A 27,280-nucleotide genomic window follows, 5' to 3' on the forward strand; every position below is an offset into this window, starting at 1 on the left:
CATGCCATAATGGAAATGTTTTTCATCTTAACGCTCATGGAAAATATATATATATATATATATATATATATATATATATATATATATATATATATATTGTACATATACACACTGATATAGCAAGATAAAGCATGCAGTGTTTTAAAGAAAACCCTGATAAGCCTGTTGACAAGAATTATATATTAAAAACAAAACAATACAGTAGGAAGCATGGAAACATCTACATGCAGTGAGGCCAATAACATCTTAGGCAATTTGGGACACAGTGAAATGTGTGGCACTCCCATTCTCATGGTACCGCATAATAATGGCAAGCCTGTTTGTGCCTTATTGAGTGTACCTGGTACGTAGATAGAATAGGAATCGTGGCTAGAATAACTACATTGATTTACTAGTACAGATGTGTCCAAATACAAAATTGCTGCAGTTGCATCCAACATCTGTTCTCTGTGTACCAGGTCGCGCCAAGCATCTTTTTAACTCAAATATCATACTTGCCTACACTCCCTGAATTACTCGGATGCTCCTGAAAATCGGGTGATGCTCCCATCCACCTGGAAGAGTAGGCAAGTCTCCCGGTTGGACACCTCTCCTGCATGCACCCACCAACAAACCCACCCCTTCTGTTTGCACAATGTGGGCAGTCCAGGGACTTTGATGATGGGATGAGTGCTGAATCCTGTCATCATGGCCACACCCTCTGCTTAACAATGCCAGTAATAGCCCTCTATTACATGTCATGGTCGTCTGCCATGCCCCCCCCCCCCCCCCCCCCCCCCCGCTTTTATAAGTAAAACATAAATAAAGGACTCACTATCATTATGCATAGCAGGAAACAGGAGTAGATTAAAATGTGTACAGAAATGCAGCTGGAGGTGTGTGTACTAGCTAAACTACAGTTCACGTAAAAGCAGGCAGTATTTATGGATGTGGTATATCAGGTCTCGCCAAAAGGTCAACATGCGAAAGGTCAACATAAAGAAAAGGTGAACACATTGAAAGGTCAACGTGAGTTTTTTTATTTTTTGTGTCAATGTTGACACCTTAGCATGCCCAATCAGTGGACAACTTGGCTCACATTGCCTTGGGTCTTGTGCCTCCCTTGCTATCCTCAGCAAACTTTACTGTTCCTAATCCATACTTGGATGGCCAAGTATGACAAAGTCCAAAAATAAAGAAAAGAAATTGAAAAAACTCACGTTGACCTTTTCATGTTTCGATCTTTTCTATGTTGATATATTGCCTATGTCAACCTAAAAAATATTGGTACTTATATGTTAGTTGGGCACCCCCCAATAGTTAGTACGCTCATACCCCCACTATCCATGTCGGGATGGAGTTGATTTTATATAGTGTGGCGAGCGCAGCGAGCCACCGAGCCCGAAGCGTGGCGAGCGTAGTGAGCCCCGTGAGGGGATGCGTAAAACTAAGCAAATAGCTTAGTGGGCGCCCAACTTACATATAAGTACCAAAATATCTGTCAGTTATAGGGATATAAGTAATGTATTGCAATGTATGCAAAAACAGCATAGAACATGGTTTGTCCAGGAAGGAAGTTGCACCATTATTTGCTTACCACTCAACTCCCGGTCAGCAATACATTGTTAACAATTGTTATGGGTTCAACAGATCCCAGACTTCTAACTAACAAGGTGCTTGCAAGTGACACAACTAACTTCACAAACAGAAATATTTATTTAGTTTCATTTTCCATGTGACAAAGTGCCATATGTGGCCCATACAACTACGGGACAACCCTCCATTTTGGTGCCACCATTCCAATGGCCAAAGTTGCAGATTGGCGGACATCGATGATCGTTGAACTGACAGCCAATTGGCAAAAAACTGTATGTTTAATAAGCCACAACTCTCAGTTCCTGATCATTGTTCAAAATCACTATATTGCTGGTACAAGTTACAATGTTATATCTGATAAAGCTTCTAAAGTTCATTTCATTAATTTAATCTTTTCTTATACTTAATTATCCTTGCCAGCCTCCTGTGTGACTACCGGTGCCTGATACTGAGTGTGAGGTTCATGCCTGAATTCGCAATGCAATTGCCCAGTCACTGCACACAGGCAAGGGAGACCAGCAGGGGAGGCGGCAGGGACCGGCGGCAGACTCGATTTGCCAAGGGGCGCGCGAGCGTCTCGTAGAATCACCAGCCCCTGCAAAGTTAAGGCCGGCTCCATCTGTATATGGATAGGCAGGACAGAACCTTCTAACCTAAAGTAGGTCAAATACTGTTAGGGCATGTTGGCATGCAGCACTTGGAAACACCTGTGACCAGAAAATAGATTAATTTACACCTTACAGGTCAGATCAGATGGCCTGGGGCAGTTGCAAATAGGAGATCATGATGTTCAAGGTCACTGCCACAACCAAACTACTTGCAATTGGCTGCTTGTAAATTATTTCTTCATTGCCTTTTATATTATGCTTTTATATGTATGATTAAGCATACAGGAATTTTAGGGTTTTTTTTAAACTGAGAGTTGTGCTGCTATTATACAGGCTTTGTTTTTCTTGATGCATAAGGAAGGCACAAATGGTACATGTCTGAAACATTTGTATGGAGTAAATGCTGTGCTATTGCTGCATCCTAACATGCAGTAGCTGCTGCTTTGTGTATAATCTCCAATGCAATTATTTAGTCATTAATTCTGCGATTTGGGGAGAAATTTCGGACACTCCGCTCTAGGCCCTAGAGTTCTCCATTAGTCTAATGTTTGCTAATAATATTTTTTACTTTTAGGGTTCAGACACTGTGAGATACCCGGCGGGCCCGATTCAATGCTGTCTTCCACTTATTGAGCAGGGTATCTCGGCAGAACGAGCCCAACATCACAAGCTGTTCTCGGTCAAGCTGACCGAGAATGGGGCTGGGTCACGGCGGACGAGCAAGCTCGACTGCTGTGACCCTCACATTGAATACCCCCCTTAGGGGGTATTTAAACCTCATGGGAGTTTTCGTAACATTCTTTTGTACATTTTCACCTATGTCATTTCCCTTATTTGGGGGCGAATCTGCATGGGCGAAAATGGCTGCAAAAAAGGGCATAAATGGTTGTGAATACGCGGTTTTTGGCTATGCTGGATTTTTTTCCCAGGTGAAGAAAAACCAGCATGGGGATTGAACCGGGAGAGTCGAATTCACCCTAAAAAATGGGCAAAAAAGTGCAGATTTTTCACCTGGCGAATAATTAGTCCGGGATTGAATTTAGATTTAAACAAATATTGTAAAAACGGTGCTCTACCCAATCACTTCTCTATCCATTGCAGCAGGTACAGTAAGACAAACATGGAAGGTACATGGCTTACTGTACATCAATCATACTACTGGAGAAGCACTTACTGATGTGAATGCTAGCAGCTCTTCCTCTGTTAGCTTGTGCACTGGGTTATTCTTCTGGAAATCAATACTGTGGAGAGAAAAAAAATATGCATCATATATAGATATCAAATATGTATTTGTTTTTACAATGTAAAAGGGGTTTATCACCTTATGTAAGAATTTTACTAAGCCCCTCACATCTTCAAGAATAGTACTACTATAATTTGATGTATTTACGAGGGTCCTAGCGCTCGCATCACTGATGGCAATGTCTGATATTGCCTGATATTGATATTGTCTGATATGATATTGTCTGATATTGCCAAATATTTGCATATTTCAACTTGATTCTCTTTATACTTATGTATAAGATGTAAGTTGCCATGAATAAGTTGAGGACTGCAATGTTGGTGTATGGATCTTTGTGCTTCATTAAGTGGATCACTTTTATATGGTTTCAAGTATGAAAGTCGCACATTGGGAGGACTGGGTCTGCAGACAAATATCTAAGGTAAGCACTATTGCTAATATACGTGTTCTGCACCTATCATCTTGTTTTGTGTGTGTATGTGTATATATGGGCAATTCCAACAAAAAGTGGAAATGCTTAATATCCGTTACACATACATTATGTTAAAAATGAGAAATGGACTCATTAGAATGACTTTGATGCAAAATTTATTAAAACATTGTAAACGATAAAGCCTGATGTACCTACATACAGTACAACTGTGCTCTTACGTTTGTGTATAAGTGATGCAAAGCGAGGTGAGCGTGGTTAGACATACATTCCCAATATCTCTATGCACAAACAGCTGTAAACATATGTATGCACACAAATATACATTGATAGACATACATGCATAAACACGTTGTTTTACATATTACTTCTCTCATCTGGTCGGCATAAACAATTCTGTAATCCGAGAGCATATGCTTCCAATGAATGCTACTATTTGCACGCCATTGTGTAAATAAATGCCTCAATAAAATATCTAGATAGCGTGTAACACGATGTTAGTGTGCAGCTGTAAAGTATAGGAATGTAGTATGTTGTATTATATACTGTATTATGTATTTGGTCATTACAGGATACTGTTAACTTACTTACTGGGTGCAATAATAAAGTAAAGCCACACTATAGATGCAGATCCTTTATATTTAGTATCTCTCACAATTCTGAGTCGTTCCTGTGTGACCAGCGGGTACCAATAGTGGAGTTGTGTATTCTAGATATGTAACAAAGCACTTTCCAACTACAATAATGGTACCCGAACCAGACCCCAGGACCTTTTGCCTTTACTTTCTGCCAGATATCCATTGGGATTCTTTGTCTCCACTCCAAGGACTCCAATCGCTCTCGGTGAGCCGCCAAACAAGTGAGAACCTATTCTAGTCAGTGTTGAGAACGTTATACTTGAGGGCAGTTACCCACAGTGCCCTACCCAGTGGTAACTTATAAGAATGGGACTCATAATTATAGGACTATCCTAATGAGAGACTGCATGTAGTCATCACCATATGGTTTTAATACTATTTATTTACTTTCTGCAAATTAAATTGTTTAATTTACACTCCCCATGATATGTTTTTAATTCCTCCTCTTAATTAGCGCTGTGATCTGTTGTTTTTTTGTATAATATGTGATCATGCTTCCTCCCCATGAGAGACCACCATTTATTCATTTAGGATTTTTTCTCTTTGGGGTGTGGGCTTATGTTTTCCTGTTTAAAAAATTGTGGGGGCTCCATTGCTTGTTCCGGCATATGGCAGTACAATGTCTAGCTACAACCACTTCCGAATAGTGTGATGGTTTGTTCCTAGTATTTTTGGTTCGTTATCATGTTGGGGGAACCATGACGTGTGACAGATAGAACTTTCTGTAGCTTTCTGACACTGAGCAGTATGTTTCTCTCCAGAGTCCCTTGAAAGTCTTGAAATTTCATTATGCCATGCACAGATTGAAGGCTTCATGTGCCAGACACATACTGTAGAGTAGGTATTGTGTTCTTTTTCTTAAATGCTTAATTTTTTAATTTGTGAACATATACATGATTACCCAAAAAGCTCCAGTTTTGACTCATATGCCCAAAGGAAATTCTCTCAGAAGCAATGTGACTTGTCAATATACGGTATATTTTACACAGTTCCAGTCTGGACTTTTTCTGTTCTCTTTCAAACATGGAGTCCTCCTGGGTTTTCTTCTATGGAGCCCCCAGTGACTCAAACATTAACATATGCTGAGATTAGACATTAACCGCCATGTTACAGGCTGTGTTTGAAAAATTACAGGATTTGATTAGTTGGTAGCTTAACTCTGTCCACTTTATGAAGGCTAAGTACATATCCTCTGTATCTCTTTGGAAGTTTGCCCTTGATTCTTTTTTTTTTAAATAATATTTGCATCTGTAGTCCCAGAAACATCAAGCTGCTTGGAACAGCCTTTACCTTTAACATTCTTGTCTAAAAATGTATCTCATCTCCTCTGAGAACTCTCTCCATTGCTTTCTCAGGTCCATGTTTACAAAACAGTCACTACTTTTTTCTCCATTTAAAATAGGCTAAATGACTGTTTACAAAATTAAAGAAATGTGAAGATAACTCAAGAAAGCAATTTGTTTGAAATATTACTATAATCCAACTATTTTGCTTTTCTAAAGCTGGGCACACATCTGTAGACTGATTGGGCAGTGTGTTCTGCATACACACTACCAGATCCATCTTGAACAACTGGGGGGTACAATTGAACGACCAATAGATCAGCCAGTGTGTACCCAGTATCTGAGCCATTTCAGAATATCTTTGGTGAATAAGCAATAATGAATCTCTTTTCACAGTTTGAGTTATTCAATGACATAGCAAAGGCATGTATATGTGCAAGATACAATAGTTTTTCATTTAATTTGTTTCAGTAGGAATGAAGCACTCTTTTTAAGTAAGGGTGACAACAAGTTCATCCAATATCTGTAAACCACATGTTAAGGCCCATACACACTGGGAGATTTTGATCTGAAAGCAGCGCTTTCTCATTTTGAACTATTTTTAGCTCAAAAGCCGCCCACAATGCCGGGTCTGACCCAGATCTGGAACTTTCACCATAAACACAGATTCCACATTATACGCAGGGCGACCCGGGTTTAATCCTTCTTAATTGTTGGGTTGGTCGAGCAACGTGATAAGGTCTGGTGCTTTCACCAGGGTCGATCCATCAGCAGTCCGGCAACAACCCAGGTTTTCAGTGCGATCTAAAATGGGTATGAAAGTCATGTGCTGAAATTAATACATGCCACCGACGGTATCAAACATATGGACTTGAAACACCAGTCTGTGTATTTAAAATGCCAATAAAAACCTTTCAGCAAGTGCACACACTTTCATGGGGCATTTAAAGGCCATTTTAGATTACGCTATGGAGAATAATCAGTAACAAACCATTGTTCCGCGGTCTGTCACCGATATGTCTACATTCACATTCAAGTTTACGGATGCCCACATTGTATTTAACAAAGATATTGGCTTACCCTCACTCAATGACGGAACATGTTTGGCCCCCCTCCTCCACTTCTCCTAGTTCACAATATGTTACACACAGTTGGTGGCAGCAGTGGGTCCCTTAGTCCTCAGGGGGCCCGCTGCAATGCACCTGCTGCACCAATGGTAGTTCCGTCTCTCCCCTCACTACAGATGTGTAATCATACATCAAGCCTTAATACGTCATGGAGTGCAAGGTGTCTGGCATCAGTGAACCACCAGATCCTGTGCAACTTTGATAGCGTTGGACGTGGGGGGGGGGGTCAAATTATATTTTTGCACCCAGGTTAAATACCCACAAGTTCCGACACTGAGTACACCTGTGTACCTGCTGGGTGTCATGGAAAACGTGACCTGCTTGGGATCCTGAGGCCAATGTTTGTGAACCACTGCCATAGATGATAACAAATGGCATGGCTAGATTCAGGATAAGGATATCTTAGTAAGTAAATTGATAAAGAATAAAGGTTTTCCGAAGATTCTAGATCCCTTTACCTGTTTACAGCAATATCTAATTTGATGGGTTAACATTTTGTTAGAACAGTCACAAGAAGCATCTAAAGATACAAAGCACTTAGTTCTTAAACTTTATTTTATGCTCAAATGGAGTAAGATATTCATTAATATTCCCATTTGTATCAAACACATTAGAAGATGTTTACAGACCTTTGCGCTCCATTACCAGAAATGGCCACTTTTGTAGAATTTTTGTTTATCTACCTATAATTATCTATTATCCAGTAGGCGAATCACAAAAACTGTATAGCCAGCGAGACAGAACTGAAAGAATGGCATGTGATTAACAGTCACGGTATTAGAAGTAGTCAATTTAGCATTAAATAAACCATGGAGTAATATGGATAAGATAGACATTCTAAGTAATTCCTGCAATTAGGTGCTTAATGTTCTATCTACTGTATGTAAAATAAAAGTAGAATTCTGTAGAACTCATTTCCAGAAATGTATTTCTTAGTATCCAATGCAAGTAGTTGCTTACTGTAGTTTTCAAAAGAGGCTATATGCTCCTCCCCCATTATGCTACTTTTTTGTCACGCCGGTTCCAGTGCTGGCTGCTCTCTCCCGTACAGGTCAGCCAAAAAGTAGTTAAGTATGCTTAAGTGTCATGATCTTATGCATCATATAATCACTGAAAATATATATAGAATTAACATTCCATTTCCAGGAACAAAATTCTGTTAAATCTAATGCAACTGTAGAAGATAGGTATAAAGCAGGGATATTTAACCATAACGGAGTATGCCTCTTTCTATAAATACACAGAGTCATGACATTTGGACAATGCCGATAGTAGTGTTGATATGAGGCAAAAAGCTCAAATTACAAAGTACCGCATGTCAGTTGTCAATTATCAATGGCAGATGAGATATTCTCTGACTATTCTGGCTAATGCAGAAACACAAAGAAGCAATTGTTTTATATAATAAGTAGCATACCGGAAAAAAATATATAGTTGAAATGCTTCATTTTATTATTCACTTCATTGATAAACCGGCTTTAAATGTATTCATACCCTATAATGGTTTAACTTGATCTTTCAACAGGGCCGAATATGAAATGCCTTTACAAAATTATTTTCGAAAGGAAATTAGAAAATTTGAACATATTTAGTTGTGCTGAAAGCCGAATAACTAAACAGAATAAAAGCTTTGCTCGTGACATGAACATATCAACCAAAGGTTACTAGGCAAAGTTATTATGAATGACAATCAGGAGGTAGAGCGCTCTATATGTAATGTACAAGTACTGCAGAGACACAAATATGAAGTCAATTTAGATTCCTGAGATCTCCAGAAAATTCATTGACTGTTATGATGAACTAGTTCCTAGAAAATGATTTTTTCTAGGCAGTTAGCATAGTTCTACCAACATAAATTGTTAAATTGTCGGAAATTCATGCTTAGTTTTTTCTGTCATATTCACTACAACTACTTCATAACTTGGTCATAATTATTCCAGCCTGGAAATGGAGCAGAATGTTTTAGAAAGATAAGAGGAGCACTCATCTAGAATAACCACGGACATTTTCTACACGATTAAATTACAACACAAATACAAGAGTCTATAGAGTCTTTTATAAGCTACAGTACTATATATGGGCATTTTTTATAGTGATAATGTTTTATTACTACAATGTACAATGAATAATCAGCATTGTGTCTCCTTTTCCATGGGAACAAACTTCTAGATTGGCTTTGCATGCTAGACTTAAGAAAATAAAATACTCAGACTTTTAAATATATGCTTTGTCTCTCATTTTGTTCAAATACAACTCAGCATAGAGGGCCTGATTCTGGTTCACTCGCAAAAGCAAATTCTCACTAATGGACAAAACCATGTGCACTGCAGGTGGGGCAGATGTAACATGTGTAGAGAGAGACTTAGATGTGGGTGTTATTTTGTTTCTGTGTAGAGTAAATATTGGCTTCTATATTTTTACACTGCAATATAAATATCACTTTGAAGTACAAACCCCACCCAAATCTAACGCTATGTACACTCACTTTTTTTTGCTTTAGATTTGATTTTCTATTAGACCTGGCATTAGATTTTCCCATTCAATTTGGCATTAGATCTGTACTTTTGCATTAAATATCGAATTCGATTTACATTCATGGTACATTGTACACATTCGATTTACTGGATCAAATTCGATATTTCCTTGGCTGCACAGTCTATTTTTCTTTTCGATTTAGAGAAAACTGGAGCGCACATCAAATTGAATGCAGATCGCAAGTGTCCTAAAAACCATTCGATTTGGTTTGATTCTGCTTCTATAAGCAAAATTGAATCCAAAACAGGGAAAAATAGAAACATGTGTACACAGCTTAACTCTCTCTGCACATGTTACATCTGCCCCACCTGCACTGCACATGGTTTTGTCCATTAGAGAGATAATTTGCTTGTGCAAGTGAATCAAAATCAGGCCCAAAGAGCAGGGGTTAAAGTGAGGGGGAACCAGGTGGAACTGAGTTCCACCACCTCTAATGGTGAGGTGGAACATTTTAACCTCCACATTGGCCCTGCACAGTAATTCTCACAGAAAAGCATTCTAGTTTGCCGGGGGATGCTTAAAACCGTACCACTGGCCCTGTCTCTGCCTAATGGGGGGAGGGGAGGGGGGTAATTAGGTGGCATAGAGAAATGAGTTCCCCCACCTCTGCATGACCACTTTAAGCCCTGCCAAAGAGTATTACATATGCTTAAATCAAACTGACTGAGGAACTTATTAATAACCAGCACTCAAATATAGATAGCCTTACAATCTGGACTGTAATGGTGGAGTTTGGGAAACACAACTCTATGGAATATTTTTTGCCAAGTACAAGGAATGACCTTCCAATAGGCTGTTATTTGACAGTTTTCTATGTTGCAAATATACACTATCAATGTCTATGTTTTGGTGTGTTAAGATGGCCAGAGGAAAGGGCATTAATAAAAATTCCAGTAATTGACTTAATGAAATGGAGACACTATTTTGTGATACTGTCTGCAATTCAATTCCTCTATATTCAGCCCATATTGGAAGTCAGCTCAATTTAAAATAGAGCCACAGTATGTGAATTCACATTTGTATACAAACAGATTACATTAGTGGATTTGTGCAAATAATAATTTATGCGCTAAAACCAATCCAATCTCAATCTACCTACTACACAGGGTTTTGTATAATGCTATAGATAGGGTAGGCATAGTGTTACATTTCTTGGATAATGTGTGGAAAAGAAAATGGGCTTCCAAATTTGAAGATATTACAATGAAGCCTCTAGTGAAGGTCAGTAACACCAGACAGAGTACCCATGAGAGAGATCAGTTGCTTTCACACTGCAAAACCTGATTGACCCGGTTTTTGAAACATTTCTTTAACCGGGTCAGAGCAAGTTTAACCTCTTTCACACGGCATGTTGTAAACGGTATATTACTGGTTAATTACAGTTTTTGTACCTTTCACATTGAATCCATTGTGAAGGGAAAAAATGGTAATTCACCAGTAATATACCACCCATTCCCTGGTCCCCTGGTCCTTAGCAGCGCTACCCCCCCTCCCCTGGTTCTCGGCAGCGCTTCCCCCCTCCCCTGGTCCTTGGCAGTGCACACCCCCCCCCCCCCCCCTCCCCTGGTACTTGCCAGCGCCTGGGGGTCCAGGCAGTAGGATCCATGTATTGCAGTGGAGACAACAGGGTCAATGTATTGCTAGGTAGAGCGCTGGGTCCATGTATTGCTGGGGAGACAGCGCGCTAGGTGCACGTATTGCAGGGGGGAAACAGCGGGTTCCCTGAGGCGGGGTCCATTTTGCGAATGGGAAGTCAGCGGCGGGGTCTCTGTGGTAGATGGGAATAAGTACCACTACCTAGTTCCCATCCGCCGCAGGGACCCCACCGCTAATTTCCCATTCGCCAAACGGACCCCGCCACATGGAACGCGCTAGTTCACCCCTGCAATACATGCACCTAGCTCGGTGTCCCCCCCCAGCAATACATGGACCCAGCACTCTATGTAGCAATACATGGACCCTGCTGTCTACCTAGTAATACATGGACCCCGCTGCCCAGACCCCAGGTGCTGGCAAGTACCAGGAAAGAGTGGGTTGCACTGCCATGGAACACGGGAGGGGGGTCCTGTGTGGGATCCAAAATACCTGTTTAGACCCGTTCACACTGCAAAAAGAACGGGTCTGAACTTTGTAGGATCCTTCTTTTTAACCGTTTTGACTTACCAGTTTTCTTGAACTGGTAATTTAAAACTGGTGCTTTCACACTGCAGCTATAAGCATTTTGAAAAGGTTAGAAACCAGCAAATTACCGGGTTATAGCTGCAGTGTGAAAGGGGTATTAGTAAATATATTATTCTGATAGTACAGTTTCAAAAACCGCGTTCTAGACAAATTAACTAATTACAATGCTAAGATTTTTTGGAAATGGGAGGTCTCCTTTTTGCCTTTGTTGACACAGTTTTTGGAAAGACTTGAATGTGGCTGGAATATTCACATCGGTAACATTTGAAATATGGATATTAGGCAAAAAAATCCATTCATTGTTAATCACAAAAAGTAATTGTCTATGCAAAAAGCTTCTTTGCATTAGGAAAGTGTGGATGAATAGGGGTCTATATAATAAGCCTTGGAAAAAGATAAAGTAGACTGAGTACCAGCCAATAAGCTCCTGTAATTTGTTGGACATTAGAAGCACATTGGTTGGTACATCACCATTTATGCTAACCATATGACACTTATTTGGAGCCCACTATCACTCAAAGGGCGGTATTCAATGTGAATACCGGCGACGTGCAGCGAATCCTGTTTAGGATTCGCTGCACATTCGCCACTGGTCGCCGCGTTCCGGAGCCTCGCCGGCTCCGGTATTCAACGAGTCAGGGGCTTGCTGCCCCTGACCGGCGAATATGAGCTCCTGCGGCGAACGCCGCAGGGAGCCTGAGGACGGTGGCAGGCAGGGAGATGGAAGTCTCCCTGCCTGCCCCAGAACATTTGTGGGGGGGAGGTGGGCTCCCCGGGAGCCAGGCAGCACAGGCTGCCCTCCGGGGGTGCCAGCAGGGGACCGGGTATATTCACTACACCCGATCATGAATATGTAATGATCGGGTGAAGTGAATATATGAATATCTAATGAGCGGCTCGGCTCCGGCCCCCTGCTGGCTGGTCTGTGTAAAAAATATATATATTTTTTAATTAAATATATATTCATGTGCTTACAGCACATGAATAAAAAATAGCATGCCCCTCCTCAGAATAAAATTCCAGATTTTTTTACACCAATTGTAAAAAACAAAAACACTTTATTTTAAAAGTTCACATTCCACTTCACCATAAAAAGATAGCGATTGCTAATCGGTGAATCATGGCGAAAAAAACCTTGAAATGTATTCGCCATCTGGTCATTGAATAGGGTGATTCACCGTTTTAGTCAGAAATTCGCCTTACAGCACAAAATCGCCATAAAAACCTGGCGGATCAACCTCATTGAATACCGCCCAAAGAGTATCCCATGGTGAGATTAAACACTAATTGTACATGACTGTCAGCTACTGGCGATTCCCTGTGCTGGCTGAGAGGCGCTCCATCTGTAGACCTCATAGTCTCTCAGTTTGACAGAAAAAACTACCGTGATCGTAAGCTGGGTACAAACTGAAGCAATGCCAGGCTGATCAGCCATTTCATACCATCAAATCCCCTACATCGCTCAGAGTGTATGGGTGATTGCATGCTCCGATGGTGTCGCACATCAAACCTATCAATATCGCTAGCAACCTTGTTCATGCTTATGAAGGTTGGAACATGATTGTTCCGTCCTTTATAAAATTGGTTTTAATGTGTACACAGAATCTGGGCTCAAGGGCATTCATTCAGATGACAGATTGAAAGCCTGTTGCTCAAACATGACAGACTATATGGTGGTAGACTGCAAATTAAATTAGTATCAAGAGTTTTTTTAGAGACTGGCAAATAGATCAGATCCAAGATCTCAAATTGAAAATGTTCTATCCAGACTAGGAGCTATAATAGCAAATCCATGCATGGAAGAACACCAAAGAGTATGTACAGTGCTTCACTTTTTCCACATTTGTTATGTTACAGCCTTATTCCAAAATGGAATATGTTAATTTTGCCCCTCAAAATTCGACACACAAAACCCCATAATGACGACATGAAATAAAAAGATTTTGGTAGATTTTTGTAAATTTATTAAAAATAAAAACTAAGAAATCACAGGTGAAATTTAATGCCGCCCGAGTTCAGGGGCAGTGCGAGATGTCCGCAAAACCATGCCTTGTAAGTTAATTCCCCTTTAAAAAAAAAAGTCTGTCATTTCGCACTGCCGCTGAACTTGGGCGGCATTAAGGGCGGGATGTATTAAAATACATCGCCGCCCATCGCGCCCCCCCCGCCGCGATGCCGCCGCATATGTACTAACATATGCGGCTGGCATCGCGATGCGGTGACGGAGGCCCCCTGGAATGTGGTGTGTGGGGGGTCTCCGTCACCTCTCTGCCCCCTTCTGCATCCCTCACGCCGGGGACAGCTATGCAAGCTGTCCCCGGCGCATCTTCCTCCCCCCTGCAGCCGGAAGGACGTCCGGCTGCGTCACTAGGGGGAGGAAGGTGTTACCTTCCGGGTCCAGGAGGACCTGGACCAGGTAAAAGAGGGAGGGGGAGAGGGGGGTCGGCGGGTTTTTCGGCGGAGGCGTCGGGCGGCGAAAAGAAGCCCATAGGCTTCTATAGGGTATCGCCACCCAAAGGTGGCGATACCCTACACTGCGGCGACGTGGCGGTCGGGTAATAGTACATAGGAAAATGCGGTAAAACGGGGGTTTTACCGCATTTTCCCTTTAGTACATCTCGCCCCACATGTACATACTGTAAGTGTTATAAATGATTTATAATATATCCCCGCATGTGCTTGGGGGTGAAACGTACAGGTGTGTCCTCATACATCTATCCTAATTTGCCTGGCAAGAGTGAGCCATCAGGTCCGATGAGACTGTCTTAGAAGGTGATGTTGCTATTATACACTGGAAGACTGCATATTCATTGTATATGTGACATTTGTACAGTTGTGTCCCGTTACATTGTTGCTATGTATAGCAGCTTACTGTAGAGGGACCACGGCATGCCACTCATCTTTGCATTGTCGGCTCCCATAGAAGTGAATAGGGGCAGGCGCCTGCACACGCTGAGTTCGATTCAAATCAATGAAATAGTGGCAGCGTGCAAATGGCCGCTCCATCTTTGCTGCGATGCTGAGGCATAAAATCAAGGATGTACGAGGACACATCTAAATGGTGTGTGACGGTGTCTGTACACAGAGGACAATGGAACTTGCTTTGGGGAAAAAAACAATGGATGCTACATTGTAGCACTTTGTATACAAAATCAGAAACCCTGTCCCACAAAGTTATAAAAGTGTTGTATATCAAATCAAATCAATCAGCAAAGTCTCTCCGTGCATCCCAGATGCACCAAGTTCATATGAAGATGCATTTGGTGCCAGCATATTGTCAACGAATCAGGAGAGCCTGCAGAAATATGAGGACACATCTGTATCTTATAGAAGAAAATATAAAATACGAGTAACTAGATTAACACTGTAGTAGATTATTTTGTAGCGACTCATCAAGTTACATCTGTAATTTAAAATTCCCAAAGTATAAGCAAGTAGTAAATCTAAGTAAATGAATACATAAATCAATAAAACCAAAGAATTGTAATGAGAGTCAGTTAAACACCAGCAGGATAAGACATATGACAGTTCTTTCATTGAGATCTGCTTGGGAGCACTTTGGAAGGCAAGGTGTGCGGCAGTTGCCTCTGGAGAGACGCTGTACAGTAGACAGATCAGTGGCTGTCTTCTGTACAGTGGGTGATAGGCAGATATGTGCTGGGAAAGGGTGCCGGACAGTTTCCCGAAGTCATTACCCCGATGTCGGGATCCCGACAGTCAAAACCTTGACACTAGGGGTCCCGACGGCCACTGGCTATTCTCCGAGCTGGAGCCCTATAACAAGAGCAGTCAGGAGAGAGATGCAGTATCAATAAGTTGAAAGGTAAATCCTTATATCAGAGGAGATGATGGAGAGAAAGGGCCAAGTGAAGTATTATTAGATTTTATTTAAAGATGGCCCAAGTGGTTTTCAGCATCACACATAGTTGTGGCAGCAGTGGCCATAGGGAAAACCTGGATAGGGTGGCAGGGCACACCACGTGATCTATATCCAGGGCTTGGCAGAAAACAATGATTATTTATTTATTAACAGTTTCTTATATAGCGCAGCATATTCCGTTGCGCTTTACAATGATGAGCTTTTCTGTATCCTCAGAAATTACAGTGTGTAGCAGGGACTATTGTTGGTAGAAACGTCCAGGCCACAATTAAGTCCATATCTGTAACATGCACTTGTTGGGGTTATCGCCCTCTGTGCTTCTATACAGTAATTATTTATAAGTTGCAGGGTTTAATGGCTGACAAATAGACTACAGAAGATCATTGACACTGGAATCACTGCATGGTCAATACTAGATTTGGGTTCATAGATTATAATTAAACAAGTTTATTAGAAGTAGAACACCAACATATAGGAAATTGCCTATGGGAGCACTCAAACAGCACATCTGCTTATTTAGGGAAATCTCTCCCTCTAACCTGAGTTTATCTTCAGTATCCAAATGTGCAAATGCAATTGCTAAACTCAAGATCTTTGCTTCTACTGATTCCTTTGGAGAAGTCACCATGACAGCCTTTCTCTTCTTCTCCTCATGTATTAAGCATGCATTGAAATCTTGTCACAACTAAGTTACGCACCAAAGATTTTTGGGATCCATAATAACAGATAAGTTATTTTTCATTTTCCCAGGTCAGACTCCATTAAACATGTTTCTTTAAACCACGTAGAATCGACCTTGCATAGCCATCAGAAAGTCTGATAGTGGGGATGAGAAACGTCTGCTTTAGGATATAAAGCTGGAAGATATTCTGTTGGGCTATTGCTGTAGCCAACTATGAGTAATTTATTGCAAAAGTAAAAAATACACATACAGTACCTTGGCTTCAAGTCAAGAAAAATAAGCAGACAGAAAAAAAAATAGAGCTTAATTACAGATGACTGGTCAAAGTGGCCTAAATATATTTATAACACACTAATGTCAGGATATAGCTTTTTTGGCATTTGGAATGTGTTTGTATTTTTGCTTACTCCTTTGTGTTGGTAGTCTTATAACAAACATATACAGTGGTCAAAGTGGGCCAGAATACAGTGGTATGCCAGATACCTATACCAAACCAGAATAAATCTATCAATATATATAAATAGCAGTGTGTATACAGCTTGCGATACATATGCTCGCCCCCAAGGGATCTATAGCGTTAAAAAAAAAAAAATTGACTGGTCAGGCAATTCAATATTATTTACAGTCCAGTGTTCTACAGTAGTATAGACATAATCATCCAGAGTCAAAATCTTAAGAAATTATAGTCAAAATCTCAAGTAAATATTGTCAAGAATGTTTGGATATACATACATTGTAAATATTGTCAAGAATTGTCGAGATTTAAGGGAAATCACATAGTCAAAATCATAATAGCACAAATCTCATTGTGTGTATGCCACTTTAGAATAGCTACTTAAAACCATACACACAAGATGATCCCCACCGCCGATATTGGTGGCGCCAGGGACCCAGCCTCAGCAATTGCATATATACTTGGTGATGATGGTGGAAGGGAGGGATGGGGGAAGCTGGGGCTACGATGCAGCTGACGAGATAGTATAAGATATCGCTCAGAAGGCTCCTTCTGCGCGATATATTTTACTAATACATATACTATATATGGGGCTTTACAGTGTATATGTGATGTAGCACTATATTTACACCCTATTTCTTTTTTCGTGATCTTTTTTTCAGTGGTCTCATGTTGATTTGTGTCATACATTCATAGTTATAAATGTAGTATGTGTGTGTATATATATATATATATATATATCAATCACAAAGAAGGCGGCACTCAGAGACGGTATAAAGGTGAAACCTAAACAGGTTTATTTGTAGTGCGGCAATGTTTCGGGGCTGACCCCCTTTCTCAAGCCAAATAAAACAACAAGACAAAGTCTTGTTGTTTTTTTTGGCTTGAGAAAGGGGGTCAGCCCCGAAACGTTGCCGCACTACAAATAAACCTGTTTAGGTTTCACCTTTATACCGTCTCTGAGTGCCGCCTTCTTTGTGATTGATGTGTACGCTCCCATGCAACTGGGAAGGCACCAGGGCCCAATTGTTCCCATCTAGCAACGGGGAGTGCCGGTCCCGACGGATCCTATACTGTATATATATATATATATATATATATATATATATATATATATATATTCCACAAGATCTGTTTAGTAGTTTAAACAAACTTGTAAAATCATGTATTTAACCAATTTGAACAACCATTAAATGTCCCTTTTCTATCACATGCTTCCATACATTACTCGATTTTTCATTCCAACCATTCAGATCATTGTATAGTGTAGGTTGGGGTTAAAGAGAGACATGGACACTTATCATGATTGCAGCGCGATAATCTTAAAGGACGCACAAGGACACTTGTCACGATCACAGCGATAATCGTAAAGGACATACAAAGCAAACTCACTAAGGACTGCATTAATGAGGCTTACCAAAGGCCTGTGTTTTGCAAAACTGTGGTGAAGAAATTTATCAAGACCACAGCACTCCAAGGGCCACACAAGTAAAGCAACATTTCAAGCAAGTCAACAGCCTCTACACAAGTAAAGCAACATTTCAAGCAAGTCAACAGTGTCTATGAAGAATTCTACTTCTACGTCCACCATACTGCAAATGTAAAGTGTCTATGAAGAATTCTACTTCTACGTCCACCATACTGCAAATGTAAAGTGTCTCCAAGAACTGCAACCCACACAGGTGACAGCCCTCAGCCAGGAAATCACTGTAAGCAACAGTACAAGGAAAGTGTCCTCACTCATCGACCAAACAACATCTACAAGGCAAGCTGTGGCGTGGCATATAACTGTCTGTAGCAATGAAAATATTTTCCTCATGAATACTGAATATAAATAACCTCTGTCCCTGGTCAAATTTAGTTATTATTGGGTAAATCAGGTTAATTAAATGAAGGATATTTCATACCAATGGTTAATTTATGTTTAGGATAGTTTGAAAAAGAAAGTTTGGAAATATATATGAAGCAATTATGATAATTTACTGTGTGACCAATCAAAATAATTTCTCATGGTCACAAGCGGGGGACTGTTACCATATATAATTTTGTTTGCATAGAAATTGAATATTATTTTGATACTATAAAGTAATGTAGTGTAGCTATAAATTGAATATGTATATCATTTAAACGTTTACAGAATGTAGCAATATTTGTATTTAGGTAGTCTGTGCTGTAAGGAGTAAGCAATGTATACACTATAGGCCAGACACCAGCCATCTGGTTTCCTTTATGGAGAATGTAGCTGCTAGTACATCATCCAAGTTACTTTGCAGGACAAACAAGACACTATTGTATTTTGACAACAGGAGTGTAAAATAGATTGATGCACAGGGAGAGACCAGAACAGGAGATCTCGCAAAGGAGATTACCACTAGAGTCCAGACAAGCAGGAGACCCTGTCACCATTAGCATCCATAAATTCAATAACGTCATGAGAACAGGGAACTTCAATTCATGTATTTGGGATATAAGGAGAGAGATAGAGTAGACATTCACTCTCACACACACTCACATTCGCACACAGACACACACGGACAGTCAGCAAGAAACCTATTCAGTGAGTCAGGAGGAGAGATGTGAGACACAAGCAGGAAAGAGAACGGAACCAAAAGCAATGGGCTGGAGTGAGAGACTAACAGTAACTATGGTAGTAATGAATGTTCGTTTATGGGTATATGTATAAGTTATGTCAGTATTGTAGCAGTCTAAGTCTGTCAATTGTTTAATGTAATTCTATGTAATATAAGCAAGGAGGCGTATATAAATATATATATAATAGCATATACATAAATTACTGTGTTAATGTATTCTGTAATGGTTTGTTTTGCCTATAAATAAAATCCTCCAATTGGAGCTAAAATTACAAGTCTCGAACTCTCATATTTGGGGAATCAAATTATGACAAGTACTCTGCATATTGTATTGTAAGGTATATTAGAATATAATTGCAGATGTTAAATATATGTGTTATATCAATACAAGATATAATAAATATATTTTATATAATAATATCTCAATCTCAATAACTATTATTGGGCTAAGAGAGATATATGATCCCTAAAATAAAACTCTACAAAGCTGCAATGTTGATTTATAACATGAATAGTGGGACTGATTCAGAGATGTACACAATGCCAGTATATATGGAGTGCAGCTATTATTGGGCGAGGTGCATGTGCCACATCATACTAAGGGCCAGATTTATCAAGCTTCAAAAGTGATAAAATGGAGATAAACAATCAACCAATCAGCTCCTGCTTGACTTTTTTCAAACCCAGCCTGTAACATGACAGGTAGGAGCTGATTGGCTGGCTGTTTATCACTCTCCATTTTATCACTTGTTGAAGCTTGATACATCTGGCCCTAAGCATGAAACAAGTTACCATAAGGTTACGCAGGGGGTGGATTATGGAAGTATCTGCTACCACCTCTGCATGATTGTACAGTTGCTGGGATCTGCAAAGCTGCCAGTGGGCGTTCCAAATGGAAGCAACATTTCTGCAACACCAGCTGCAAATGCATTAGTGTACATTATATCTCTGAACCAGGCCCAGTATTATTTTCAAAAGTTGTATGAAAGACTAATTTACATAGCGCAATAAACTACAAGAAGTGTTGGGGTAGTTGATCTGTGATGCATATTTATTCCTAAAACTGGAGATCAGTTATAAATACAACGTATACTGATAATCCTTGTTAAAGCATTGCTAAACTAAAGGTTCCTAAAGATATTGCCGTGTGTTGTATATACATTTTGCTCTGTAGAAAGTGTACCAAAGTATAATATGTATTGTTGCAACGCTACACACATACTGTAGCTACACAGGGCATCCTGATAGTATTCACAGCGCTTCACTTTTTCCACATTTTCTTATGTTACAGCCTTATTCCAAAATGGAATAAATTCCTTTTTCCCCTCAGAATTATACACACAATACCTCGTAATGACAACATACATTTTTGTTTTTGAGATTTTTGCTAATTTATTAAAAACTTTAAAAAAGTCTTAACTGTCACTACAAATTGCTGACCAAAATTCTAGCTGAATAATTGAATACAGTTCTACCACATATTAGAACCCATGCAGTTCCTCTTCCCTGCCTGGGGTGTCACTGTCTGCTGTAGTGCTTCTAGCACAGTGTGGTCAGTATATCAGCACTTATATGCAAACCAGACCTGTGCTAGAAACACCACAGCAGACAGCGACACCCCAGGCAGGGAAGAAGAAGAACTACATGGGTTTTTAAAGATGGTGGGTGCTAGAATGAACACTACATATTATCCATTAGGACCAGACAGGCTTCATTACAGGAAAGACATTCTGTGCGTAATGTACTTAAAGTATTAGCTGCTGCTCAGTCTCAATTTATCAACGTATGCTCTGATTCCCCTAATTTAATTCTATCCATAGGCAACGAAAAGGCATTCGAATTAGTGTTATGGCCCCAATTATTTGCCACAATGTTAAATTTTGGAATACCATTTCTCTTTATGTCCTTTCTTTAAACTCTTTACACCTCTTCTCATCCCAGATAGAAATCTGTTACATGCTTTCTCCCATGTTTCCTATTCAAAGAGGAACAAAGCAGGGCTGCACACTTTCCTCCCTTCTTTTTGCTGTAGCTATAGAACCCTTAACCATCATCCAATAATTTTACAGGTATTTTTATCAACAAATTGTACTTAAACTTGCCTGATTCTCTGACAATATGCTTTCATTTGTCTTGAATCCCCTAACTTCTATACCAGTGATTATGGACAGTATTGACTAATTCAGCCCTACTTCAGGATACAAAACTAATGCTAGCAAGTCGGAAATCCTCCCAATCACCCCCTCTCCCCCGCCATCACCTTATCTCAGTTCAAAATCCAATCTTCCCATATCAAATATCTAGGCATTTTACTTACTAGGAACCGTCATACTGTTGACAAGACTAATGTTGTCCTTCTACTATCTAAAATGAAATCTCAATTAGAATGCTGGACTATCTCTTTGCTAGAGCCGTAGTTCTCAAAAATGTAATTTTCCCAAAAATCTTTTACAGTCTCCAATTGCTCCCATGTATACTACCTAGATCTGATGTCCTGTTGGTGAATAAACTCATGTCAAAATTTCTTTGGAGTGGGAAAAGGTCTGATATGACTCTTGCTACCGAACCTTCAGTTATACTCCTGGTCTAGTCAATTAAAAATTATAATCTGACTGGCATTATAACACCTTGGTTTACACAGACATCAATCTGGATCAGTCATTGCTGGCGCCCCACTGCATAAATAAAACTTTACACAGAGATTTTACCACCTCCCCATTCTTACCACTTTGGGGTAACTCGGACTTGCCCCCTTTGTTATCCAATCCCCTCTTCACCATCTGGAAATGTAAAGGCCTAGACTTACAGTAGCTACAAAATGAATCAACCCTTGAATATTGTGGAATTTTGTTTTCCTTTGATCTCCTAAAACTAAATACAGGTCGGGTCTCTCTTATCCATGTATTCCAAAAACCGAAATATTCCGAAAACCGTGGTTTTCAGAATTCAGTTTTTTTTTGTTTGTTTCCCCACCCCTTTTTTCATACTTACCTTGCCGCACGATGTCCATGGCTGCCTTCGGAATCCTCTTCAGCGACATCTCCAGTCCCAGGAGTGCATTGCGCGAGTGTGCGGGCACACAATGCACCCCTGGGACTGGAGATGCCGCTGAAGAGGATAATGAAGGCTGCCGTGGATGCCAGGGGACCATCGGGGCACCACCAGGTATCAGGTAAGTATGGAAATTTTTTTTTTAAATTCCCCGAAAATCCCTTATCCCAAATGCTTGTGATCCAGAGCATTTCGGATAAGGGATACTCAACCTGTACAACCTCTCTAATGAACATTTCTACATGTACTTACGAACCCGCCACTATGACCACAACTTCAAACTGAAATACATATATGATCTTCTCTTAACTCCTGCCCCTACCTCATTTCCTGACTACATCATGGTCCTCGTATATATACCTGACATTATCCACCCTCCGATGTTATTTGGGTCCTTTCCATCCTCTTTAAAGATATTGCGGGACTTGTGTATTATCAGGGCGCCGGTTAAGTAGGTAACGTAGTGTCCTATTCAGCGTAGTAGGATTGCATCGCATTGCATGCGATTTGTGTGCGATGCGATGGTACTTGTGAATTTTCACGGCACCCCTGCCTGTGGATCGCATCACATGAGATTTGATCCCATGCGATGTGATGCGATGTGATGCAATGTGATGTGATTTAGCACACACCCACTATCCACATCACCCTGAAGCGTGGTGAGCGCAGCGAGCCTTGCGAGAGGATGCGGTACGCGTCCTCCTGACCTGTCCATACCCCCACTATCCACGTCGGCGTGGAGTTGATTTTATAAAGTGTGGCGAGGGCAGCGAACCACCGAGCTTGAAGCGTGGAGAGGGGCCGCGTAAAACGAGCCCGAACTGTGGCGGATTACTTAACGTGTATTCTCGCCAGTATATGGATGCATTTTGAGACGTGTCCAAAGTGTCAGATGAGAATTGCTAGGTTTCTCCATTGCTTTTGGTCATGCTCCAAAGTTCTTAAATTCTGGCTCAAAGATTTCTGCTTTATTAAAAAAATGTTCTCTGTAAACTTCCCCATGTATCCGATGGCCTGCCTTTGTTTACATTTTGATAAGTGACCATTTAATGCAGTGATGGATAACCTTGACACTCCAGCTGTTGTTGAACTACAGCTTTTGTCACTTATCTGTCTGAAGCTTTCAGAAGTGGGGAAAACGATGCCCAGGAAATCCAATCACTCTGCCAGGATCTGTCAGCCAGCTCAGCTCCGCTGCAAGCGTTCCGAATGGCGCCAAACAGAGTAAGGGTCGAGAACAAGTCCCTGCTGCTGCGGGGTCCGTGGCTTTTGGCGCCAACCACCCCCAGACAGCCGCTCCCACTGCAGGATCTCCAAGTTCCAGTGTCTCCCCCTCTGCTGGGGACCACTTGGAACATGCCTGTAACACACTGCTGTCCTCTCATACAGGAGCTCAGTTTGTAAGCTCCGCAGAAAATGGCCGCCGCCATCACGGAGCACCTGTTCCCCATGATCCCCACCTAGCGTGAAGCCGGTTTCAGAGCGCTGCGGAGCCCAGGCAGCTTCTTAATAGAAGCTGTAAGCGCTGCACAGGGAGACCAGACAGTGTCTCCCCTGTGCGCAGTGAGCTGACAGGATGCGCTTCTGTCAGCTCCTGCTGCGCTGTCAGTGTGAGGATTCAGTGAGAATCCTCACACTGTGCCTACCTAGCTAGTGTAAAAGTTAATAAAATAAAAAAAAACTCCTAACTAACTCTAATCCTTCGGCTGCTCCAGCAGCCCTTTAGAATAGCACCCACTCCAGTGGGCACCTAACACGAACTGGGGAGTCTGGGATGCAGAAGGGAGGAGCCTACCCTCCAAAAGCTTTAGGATAGGTGTCTGGCTCCTACATCCCAATGTTGAGCTGTGTCACCAGGACCATTGAAAGAGAAAAATCATTGATCTGATTTCCTCTTTTTCAGATGATGTTGCCTCCTTCTCTTTACCCCATATATGACCTACCCCTAACTCAATTGTCATGTTAAAGCTCTGGTTGTTTCTCACTAGACTGTTCTAGACTACCTGCAGTTGTTATTTATGTTTAATGATAATTTTCACCTACATAACTATTATGTCTATCCTATAATCTATATGTACATATCATCATGATACTAATACCACCCGTAAGTACTTGATTGCACTATATCCAATGTAATACTGCTTGACTTCCTACAATGATTTGCAAAACTTCTCCATAACTCTTCACGCTCCCCAACGCGGGGCATATGTTTATGCCATATGCTCAGGATTTTACCTTCTGTTCACCATTTAAGTTTCATGTTTTTTCTTTCCTCCTCTGAATGTTTTTCTACTTTGATTATATTGTATTAATATGGTCTTTATTATCACAGATTCCTTCTATAATGACTAACTCTCTCTTTTGATACAGGACAAATGCATGTTTTCAATTACCTCTTGTTGTTATTTACAATTTCATGACACTCCATGTGGAAGACGATATTGTGCCTATTGCTATCGATAGGTTTTATATGTGTATCATTCACATCTTCGACCCTCTGGCTATTCTGGTTTCTTTCCCTTTGTAAAATAAATACAAATTCTTAAATCCCAAATAAAAAATGAATCACAAGCACACAAGTATTTACAACATTTGCTCAATACTTTTGTTAGGAGCCATTAATTATGGCTCAGTTCTGTCATGTCAGTTGTCAGTTCTGTGTGTCTGTTTTTGGTATTTTACTCGCTGGTGGCCTCCAGTGGTGAGTCTGTGACATTACAGCCCAGTCCCCTGTGAGCTGATTTATGCGCAAGCCTGATCTCGTTATCCGGCTTGGCAGTTGGGCTGGATTGTTCACAGTTGTCTTGATTACCTGAGCCCTTCTTAAGGCATTCTTCCCAGCACTGCTTCGCCAGTGATAGTTTCCTGTTCCTGTTGCAGGTAGTTCATTGCTTCTTGCAGTATGTCCTGGTCCAGTCCTAGTTCTATCCTGGTTCTCTCCTGGTCAGCGTACCTTTCTTGTCCAGTCCTGCCAGTTGTTCCCAGCCTGCACTCTTCCCTCTGGTGCAGTTTGATGGGAAGTATCGGTGCACGGCAATTTTCAGACTTTTCCAGAGATTCAATCAGATTCAAGACTGGGCTCTGGCTGGGCCACTGAAGAACATTCATAGAGTTGTCCTGAAGCCACTCTTTTGATGTCTTGGCTGTGTGCTTAGGGTCAATGTCCTGCTGAAAGATGCATCAACCCAGCATGAGGTCAAGAGCGCTCTGGAGCAGGTTTTTCATCCAGAATGTCGGTTATCAATTTTTCCTCAATCCTCAGTAGTCTCCCATTTCCTGCTGCTGAAATACATCCCCAAAGCATGATGCTGCCACCACCATGCTTCACTGTAGGAATGGTATTGGCCTGGTGATGAGCGGTGCCTGGTTTCCTCCCAACACGATGCCTGGTATTCACACCAAAGAGTTCATATTTTGTCTTATCAGATCAGAGAATTTTGTTTCTCATGGTCTGACTGTCCTTCAGGTGCATTTTGGCAAACAGCAGGTGGGCTGACGTGCTTTTTTCTAAGAAGTGGCTTCCATCTGGCACAATACCATACAGGCCTGATTGGTGATTGCTACAGAGATGGTTGTTCTTCTGTTCTGCCTGAGTGCTCAGTTGAGACAGCCGGCCAGCTCCAAGAATAGTCCTAGTGGTTCCGAACATCTTCCATTTATGGATGATGGAGACCACTGTGCTCATTGGGACCTTCAAAGCAGCAGATATTTTTCTGTACCATTCCTCAGATATGTGCCTCAGTGAGGTCCACAGACAATTCCTTTGACATCTTATTTGGTTTGTGCTCTGAAATGCACTGTCAAGTGTGTGGTGATTGCTACAGAGATGGTTGTTCTTCTGTTCTGCCGGAGTGCTCAGTTGAGACAGCCGGCCAGCTCCAAGAATAGTCCTAGTGGTTCCGAACATCTTCCATTTATGGATGATGGAGACAACTGTGCTCATTGGGACCTTCAAAGCAGCAGATATTTTTCTGTACCATTCCTCAGATATGTGCCTCAGTGAGGTCCACAGACAATTCCTTTGACATCTTATTTGGTTTGTGCTCTGAAATGCACTGTCAAGTGTGTGGCTTTATATAGACAAGTGTGTGGCTTTCCAAGTCATGTCCAATCAACTGAATTTACCACAGGGGGACTCCAATTAAGCTGTAGGAACATCTCAAGGCTGATCAGTGGAAATAGGATGCACCTGAGCTAAATTTTGAGGTTCATGGCAAAGGCTGTAAATAATTATGTATATGTGATTTTTTTTATATATAATACATTTTCAAAAATCTCCCAAAAACTTATGTTGTCGTCATGGGGTATTGTGTGCAGAATTTTGAGGGAAGAAATGTATTCATTCCATTTTGAAATAAGGCTGTAACATAACAAAATTTTGAAAAAGAGAGGTGCTGTGAATACTTTCTGGATGCACTGTACAGCACTGTACAGTATATCATATTACTACTACTGAGTACCAAAACACATCATAAAAGAGAAACCAATAAGATATCTGCTTCCATTAGTCTAATGCCTAGTAAATGAATGAAAGCTAGGAACCAATTGGATGTAGTGGGCTAAGACACTTTTTTTCAGGCGGCTCCCAAATTAGGAAACCTTCTCGACAAATAGAAAAAGAGAAAAAAAAAACATGTTTGCTCTTTACATTTACTTTACACTTACTCACAGTACAGACGGATCTGGGGGAGAACAAGGTCATGAGCAAGAGGCACTATCTAAAGGAAGTAAAGGTCATAACTAGCTTTCCGCAGCTAAATATGTGGAAGAATCATTATTATTTATATTCAAATAAAACTGTTCTAAAGAAAAGTAAATACTTGTACGTAGAAAAGTTCTGCAGAATAAAAAAAGAAGCTGACTTTAAAGATTATATGTACTTCAGGCAACTACAAAGCTTTGTGAGAGAGTATTAAATAAGGGAAGAGAAGTCAGTTTGCCAAATGCAATTTCTTGTGCACATAAATTAGGTCTAGTTACATTTATGTGCATATCGCTTTTA

General features: G+C 40.8%; 1 protein-coding gene across 2 annotated transcripts in view; it reads right to left on the reverse strand.

Annotated features, from left to right (window-relative positions):
• TTC27 (tetratricopeptide repeat domain 27) overlaps positions 1 to 27,280 on the reverse strand; it is a 414,154-nt gene that overhangs the window by 207,386 nt on the left and 179,488 nt on the right. For both annotated transcript variants that reach the window (XM_083176116.1, XM_083176115.1), the window contains exon 10: positions 3,358 to 3,424. In XM_083176116.1, coding sequence (XP_083032242.1) covers positions 3,358 to 3,424 — 67 coding nt within the window. The remainder of the gene's footprint in view (positions 1 to 3,357; positions 3,425 to 27,280) is intronic.

This window comes from Crinia signifera, chromosome 3 (genome assembly GCF_055691185.1).
Source record: "Crinia signifera chromosome 3, ASM5569118v1, whole genome shotgun sequence".
NCBI classification, from domain to species: Eukaryota; Metazoa; Chordata; class Amphibia; order Anura; family Myobatrachidae; genus Crinia; species Crinia signifera.